General features: G+C 42.6%; 1 protein-coding gene across 2 annotated transcripts in view; it reads left to right on the forward strand.

Moving 5' to 3' along the window:
* megf6 (multiple EGF like domains 6) overlaps nt 1-7,031 on the forward strand; it is a 57,162-nt gene extending 50,131 nt beyond the window's left edge. Inside the window, exons 24-29 of one of the 2 annotated variants that reach the window (XM_058413006.1) lie at nt 289-417; nt 567-695; nt 810-938; nt 1,294-1,422; nt 1,585-1,713; nt 5,218-7,031. In XM_058413006.1, the coding sequence (XP_058268989.1) occupies nt 289-417; nt 567-695; nt 810-938; nt 1,294-1,422; nt 1,585-1,713; nt 5,218-5,261 (689 nt within the window). In that variant the 3' untranslated portion in view covers nt 5,262-7,031. The remainder of the gene's footprint in view (nt 1-288; nt 418-566; nt 696-809; nt 939-1,293; nt 1,423-1,584; nt 1,714-5,217) is intronic. The other variant, XM_058413005.1, reaches the window with a different exon arrangement.
* Nucleotides 7,032-7,852: the final 821 nt, after the last annotated feature.

Genomic DNA, 7,852 nt, shown 5'->3' on the forward strand with positions numbered 1-7,852 from the left:
ACAATAGGAGGGGTGTGGCACAAAACACGTGGGGAATACACAAACAGAAATGCAGGTTATGATGCACCACCTGCCAACACCCCCTCTGGTGGTCTGGCAGGGAACTGTCCCAGTGGCAAATTAAAGAACCACAGCTGATGGTTCCAGGTCCCTGACACTGGAGACTCCTTCCAGCTTTGTTAAACAAACATCTCCTTCATCATCACGTGAACCATTTTCCGAGCTGCTCGTTGTAGAAAATTAACCTTCTGACCAATCACGAGTTGTGTCTTTTATTCCTTCCTGCAGTGTGTCCCAGGGGTCGCTATGGAGCTCAGTGTCGTGGTGTGTGCACGTGTGTAAACGAAGGTGTGTGTCACCCGGTTGACGGAACCTGCAGATGTGGACTGGGCAGCACCGGAGTGCGCTGTGAGGAAGGTAAACAAACACAGAGTAACCAAGCAGCAGACCACAAAGTAAACCAGCTCCTGAAGGCAGATGCTTTTAACTAAGTGTTTTACTTTTCTCCTGGTGTAATTAACTAAACAGTGCCTTAATACAGTGTGTGTGTGTGTGTGTGTGTGTAGAGTGTTCCCCAGGCTGGTATGGAGCTAACTGCGAACAGGAATGTGTGTGTCAGAATAATGGGTCATGCGACCGCATTACAGGCTCCTGCTCCTGTGCACATGGACACTACGGCCCCGCCTGCCAACACCGTGAGTGTGTGTGTGTGTGTTTCAAGATAGTCCTCTGTCTGTTTAAACTGAGCAAAAACAAATAAAAGGACAATATCTTCTATTCTTCCCCTTTTCTTTTCTTTTTTTACCCAGAATGCCCTGCTGGATTTTTCGGTGAGCTGTGCTCACATCAGTGCAACTGCACTCACGCTCAAACGTGCGATCACGTGACAGGAGAGTGTGTGTGTCCTCCAGGCTTCACGGGCGAGTGCTGTGAGACACGTAGGTGACTGGTGTTATATGGGTTATTAGTGATGAGTTCTTATTAATTATCCTGACAATATTCCATTTTATAAATTAATAACAGTGAGACGGTTCCCCTATAACCTTATTAATATTTAAATTAATATTTAAAATATTTATGAATAAGTCATAATTAATTAATTAATTAATTAATTAATTGATTAACCTTAATTGAAAATCATTTTGTATTGTATTTTTTTTGTAAATTTCTATCGCTACTCTCTGTACCGTCGACCGCGTAAAGCTGACTCTGAAAGAACGCGTTTATACAATTAATAAATGTCAGAGTGTGTATGTGTGTGTGGTGTTTGTGTGTGTGTGTGTGTGTGTTCAGGTTGTGCTGCAGACAGTTATGGTGTGGGGTGTGTACACCAATGTAAGTGTGTAGATGGTGTCCCTTGTGATCCGGTCACAGGCCGATGCCTTTGTCCCCCTGGAAGGACAGGGGAGTTCTGTGAGAAAGGTACAAAGACACACACACACACACTTAGTACAAGATACATTACCAAATTATAAAGTATTTTGCAAGATCTGTGTATATTAGTGAACTTAAGAGAACTTATGAATTATAACAATGTGTATGATGCATTATGAATGCACCCCTCTCTCTCTCTCTCTCTCTCAGAGTGTGTGAGTGGGTCGTTTGGTCCTCAGTGTTCTTTTCAGTGTCAATGTGCTCATGGAGGACAGTGTGACCAGCGCAACGGACACTGTGTGTGTTCATTTCCCTGGCTGGGACCAACTTGTAAGGATGGTAAGAGTAGTTTGTGTGTGTGTGTGTAAACAAGATTTCATTTTTTATTAAAAGAACCAAGTTTGATTTTCTAAGGGCTTGATTGAGGTGTGCTGTAGCATTAATTAGCTGCATTAATATTGATGTCAGGGGACGAGCCTTATTAAGGTAGTGAGACAGGTGTGTGTGTATGTGTGTGTGTGTGTGGAAAATATATAAAATAATATCATTTGGCAAATGGATAACGAGTCACAACATGTCCATATATATATATATATATATATATATATATATATATATATATATATATATATATATATATATATATATATATATATATATATTTCCTATTAATCGAAGCTCATTTCTCTAAAGCCAATAAAAATAAGTTTCAGTGTGACGTTTATTAAAGACAGAAAGCGTACTGTAAGCAGGAGTGAAGCAGCTCAGTGTTGGACAGACTGAAAGTACTGAAGTAAAACTTGTAATATTTTCGTAAAGGTGTATAATTACCTTGTTTATTGTGATATCAGGGACTGGGAGACGTAGAGACGTGATTCCACACATCTTTCCATCCACCAGCGAATATTTCTAACGTTCTATATTACTGTCCATCATTCACTGCAGAAAGCTGAAACGGCTCCAAGAATGTGTGTGTGTGTGTGTGTGTGTGTGTAGGCCACTAAGATGTTGAGGCTGTTCTGTCTTTCTCCATTTTGGTCAGTCTTCTCTGACAGTTATGTTAAGTGCAACACAGCAGGGTTCAGTGTGTGTGTGTGTGTGTGTGTGTGTGTGCATGCCCCCAACCTTACACACCCCATAGTCCCCATGAAACCTTCCACATTTGCTTCTCATTTTTAAGGTCACATGCCTTCCCTATGCTGCTACTTTCTTGTCTTTCCTCCGTCTCTCTGGCATTTTTTTGCTTTTTCTTTCTTCACTTCTTTCCCGCTCTCTCTAATGTAAAAGGTGCTTTGTCCTACCATCGAATAAAGCAAATACCCTGTTCAATTTTCAACCACAGGTATATTTACCATTACTGTGTAGTAGTGTGTGTGTGTGTGTGTGTGTGTGTGTGTGATGGAAAAGATTTTGAACACCTTTACCATGAAAAGTCCTGAGAGTTTGAGTATAACGGCTGGAGATCTGGTGAATTTGGTTTTATCTCCATGTGTACTATCCATAAGCCATACGCTTTGTGTTTATTCATCCTAACCCCTGGGGTGGTGAGAATCTGCTATATCACCTTCTCCTGCATGCTAAGACCTTTACAAAATGACCCCATGATGTGGTATTTGATGGTAATAGAGCTATCTGTGTGCCTGTGGTCAGAGCTCCTATCAGCTACCGTCATCTTACATCTCATCAAGCTGCACTGAGTTTATTTGTTCTTTCTGGAGACAGTTGGAGCTCTCGGGCTTCTTGCTAGCCTTGTTATCTTTCCCTCCTGCATGGTCTGGAAGTTAGTTACCAATGGTTCCGTTGTTCTCTGTGGCACTTCACTCTCAGCTAGCATGCTAACTGTGAACACCTTTCGATGCGCTCCATCTGTGACCTCCGGCACTGTGAATATGGACATGACTGGTTCTCCTTCACCATGCTCTCCACCACTGAGCTTGTGTAGTTAGCTGGAGTCTGTTAACAGGCATACAGTATCCGGAGTCGGGTTTCCGTCGCTTCCCCTGAGCCTCTCTTGGTGCTCCGGCTCAGTCCAGCTCGTTTCCACACAGACCCTCAACATGATGGTGGATGTGGACGTGTGGATGTGGAGATTTCTCTTGCTTTTTATTGTGAGGACTGCATAGACAGTGTTAGCTGCTTGCTGTCATGTGATTGGGCTGCATGGCATTTACTTTATCTAATCAGCAGGCTTCCTGCGTTCCTGGACACTTGAACCTGTTGGTTCACCAGACAAAGCAATATGTTCAGATGTATACTGCCCTGGTAAGGCCTTATGACATCATCTCGCATATGGCATAAACAGGTAATTCATTTACCATTGTCCTGCTTGCATCTGCAGCTATTGACCCATCAGTGATAAAAGTGATGGAAAGTGTTCTCCTGGCAGTGAGATACCTAGGCCAGGATGCAGTGGGGTTGTCTGCCAGTCTGTGTTGTGCATAGTGGCAAGTGTAATTGGCGGAGTCTGCGCTGCTGGACATGTGTTTATTAACCCCAAGAAACCTTCCATATGTGGCATGGTCAGTCTTTTGGCTTGTAGCCAAAGAAGCCCTCATTTCCACTACTAAAGAGTTCCATGAAATCCACTCACACCCACTTTGGAGCTCATGACCTTGTCAATTTCAGAATCGCCAAGTTTCCAAGAAGTTTGTTCACTTTTGATGGTTTAGAACATTGGTGTTGGGAGGAACTGGTTTGAAAAAAAGCTCTCCTATTATTAGATGTTAGTCAGTGGATCCACAATGTTTTCATGGTCCAATCCAGCAGATTTTCTCCATTTCTTGAGGTTTACCTTCCAAGTGCAGACATTCCAACGTCCATTTCTTCAGTATCTCTCTGGCAGCACGGGTGTTTAAGTGACACAAGCAGGACACAATCCTGTCATCTCTGATGCCTCTGCTGTACTCGGATGACTAGCTTCCATGTGCTCCACCTCGGAGCAGACAGGAGCATGTTTACTAATCAGATTGAAGCAGGTCGCTATGTGCAAAAATATTTCTTTTGGAACTAAGGAAGTCGGTTATCAGCCTGTAATAATCAGATTCCACAGTCAGAGATGGATTCTCATCACAGATCCAGGGCGACAAGCCCTAACTTGCTGAAGGTATGGGGTTTGAAAGCATGTGCCATGTCAGATAGTCACCGTGGATGCCTTCCTCACAGGCTGAGGGTAAATGTGTGTGAGAGTTGGTGCAAGTCTCTGAGCCACATTCTGGTCCACTCTGAGGAGCATCTCATCATCATCAGAGGTACTATCTGAGGTCACTCCAGGAAGTCTGAGCTGTGGGCATCTGGGCATCACTGAGTATCTTGTCTAGGTTTTAGATTGTTAACACTTCCCATGCCAGTGGAGAGACTGTGATGGCTGCTTCTCACTCAGTCCTAAGGTGAGAGAAACAGTTAAGGAACCAGGAACTTGGCATGAAGGTTCCAGGGGCAAATGTCTGTAACTAGAGTTTAGATGTGTCGGTTCTGAAAGTATGTTTTTGGAATTGTTTTACAACATAGATATGTTTCAAATAATCAGTTACTGACCACACAATCTACTGCCCTTAGATGTCTGTTATGGGTTTCAGGTTGATATCTTACATTTTGCAGGAATTGTCATGTCTCGAATTTTTAGGGCATTCACAGCAAATCCTGATCAAATAATACTGGAATATTTCTTTCATTTCTTTAATCCCTGAGTACAGTAAATGTCCTTTCCTTTAAGTCTCAGTTTCTCACTTCATTTGTCACTAACATGAACATAATGTTTATATCTAATGACAGATTTTAATAAAAGTATTCTCTCTCTCTCTCTCTCTCTCTCTCTCTCTCTCTCTCTGTCTTTCTTTCTCTCAGAATTGGCTGTGTCTCTCCCACCCAAGAGACGGAGAGGCCTGTAACACTGCTGTTCTACAACTGGAAACACACACATGCACACACACACACACACACACACAGAGCTATTTATGTATAACAAATTATTTTAAAACTTTACACACACACACTTAATGCCTTTCTGCCACTTTAGACTTTTCTGTATGTATGAATGTGTGTGTGTGTGTGTGTATGTGTGTGTGTGTTGTGTGGTTTATGACTCTGTAACCAGTCAGCTCATCAGTCGTGTGTATGAATTTGAAACTGAGTGATTTCGCCATGCACCAAGTTCTAAGACCAGGAAAATAATGTATGTGCATTTTATATGTGCATGATGTATGTGTTATGTGTGTGTGTGTGTGTGCGTGCGTGTGTGTGTATGTGCATAAATCCTGAGGGAGCCTATTGTTTTAAACCATAGTAATCAAAACGTGCAACAGCCCATAAAGCCACAAGATCCATGCAATTTTACATTTTACAAGCCACACAAACGCAACCACGGCCTTTCATTTCACTACATGCAAACACAATATAACGCAAAACATTCCTCTAAAGTAACCCACAAATGCAATTTACAGTAAAACACTGCCACTGCTACAAAAAAGGTGCTGCACTGTGCAGTTCCCTGAGGTGTGTGTACCTGTGTAAAGAACACCGCTGTTTCTGTTCCACTCTACAGTCTGAAGGCACAAGAGACACAGTGATGAATCTTATATACCCCAGCAAACTCCGGCATCACATATACCACATATAACCACTATCATAAATTACTAACGATTCTGTATTAAGTAGGAACATTTGACAATTTCCCAGAAATAACGCACATTGGCTAGTCCATACAGCAAAGGAAGTGATAAACAAGTGACTCGCTTGTGTGTGGATCATGTACTGCAAAAAAAAAAGTCTTTTATTCTAGAAAGTGTGTGTGTAGATAACTCAGCAGCGTTGTGTATCATATCAGAAATGTGTATTTTTGTTCAAACTCATGATGGTGGCCTCGTCCCGTCGCGCAGCACTGAACAGCTTTCAGGCTCTTTATATATTTCCTGTGATGTGATTCCGGTGACAAGCGCGACCGATATCCAGTTACTCGGCACGTTGTCTGAGTGACGTTGTGTAAATTGTTAAAAGCGAGCTGTCCGCTTCGGCCTGATTGCTGTAAACGGAGCCTCCGGAGTTCAGTGATCCACCGACGCTTACACGCCAAACAGCTCTAATCCGTAAGCCTACAAATGTCCCGTCCTCGTACCCTACTTTCAACAAGAGCGTGTAAAGAATGAGATGTGAAAGACAGACGTACTTTGTCTCCTGTAATACTTGTGTTTACTTTTATTTATCTCACTGCAAATACTGTCTGGATGATCAAACCTCTCAGTGAAGGAAATGGTGCTATAATGAAGAATTGTTATGAGTTTTGAATTAAATCTGTTTTTGCTCTCTGTGGAAGACGGCGTGTGTGTGTTCTTCAGCTCATTTATTCTTATTAACTCTCCTTGTCTAACAGATATTGATATACAGTGCAGTGTCTGAGTAATCAGACTTGGGGGCGTTTTGGTGGTTCTGATGATCAGGAGATTCTGAAATGAAAGATTTATTACCATGTTAATGTGATGAATGTTCAAGTGTAAATTTGTGCTCTGGGTTGTTGACTGGAAGATCAGGGTTCAAGCCCTGGCACCGACAGGCTGCAACCGTTGGGCCCTTGAGCAAGGCCCCCAACCCCCCCTGCTCCAGGGGCGCTGTATCATGGCTGACCCTGCGCTCTGACTCCAGCCCCCAAGGATGGGATATGTGAAGAAATATTTTCACTGTGCAGTAATGTATATGTGACAAATAAAGACAATTTGATGGTATTTACATCTGTCACACATTTCCTGATGAAATGATGCTGGTTTGATGTAAACAGGTAGGTTGTTTACTAGGTTGTTTACTGCTAGGCTGAATTAACTGCTTTCTCTCTGTGATTCTCATGGTAGGGTTTGGAGATCCATGGTTTGTTAATTTTGTTTGTCCATCTCAGCCATCCCACTGAGCCAACACCCTCAAAATGCCACCTTTTGCTCGTGTTAAACCATCACCATTTCACTGAAGACTCCAGTGAAATGGTCCACTGGCCCATTGTTGATCATCTGAACCAATCATAACAGACATTTGTCAGTTTCACTGTTTTCGTTTTTACAGTCATTCATTTCTTTGACTGGTCACTCGAATTAAACAGGTTTAGTCCAAATCCCTACCACTCAAAGACTAGTTAACTGGTTAATATTAACTCCAAGAATATTATTGTACACATTTATGTAAGTAATGAAACTAATAGTTAAATAGTTGAATTGTCCCATTTCTTTTGAACTTAAGTGCTGTTGTAGGTGTGTGTGTGTGTGTGTGTGTGTGTGTGTGAGATTGCTATATAGGGCAATGCTAAGCCCAGAGAGTGGGATGAAGCAGAGGAGGTCACCTGCCTATACCTGTCATCCTCTGCCTCACCTCAGTGGAACAGCCTCTTTGTGTGTGTGTGTGTGTGTGTGTGTGTGAGTGCATGCTAGGATCCTAGACCCGTCCCTGAAGCATTGTGCAGCGGACCCAGACTGATGGATGGGGGGCTTCTCCGACTGGCCCC

The sequence above is a fragment of the Hemibagrus wyckioides genome, linkage group LG17, assembly GCF_019097595.1.
Source record: "Hemibagrus wyckioides isolate EC202008001 linkage group LG17, SWU_Hwy_1.0, whole genome shotgun sequence".
In the NCBI taxonomy this organism is placed as follows: domain Eukaryota; kingdom Metazoa; phylum Chordata; class Actinopteri; order Siluriformes; family Bagridae; genus Hemibagrus; species Hemibagrus wyckioides.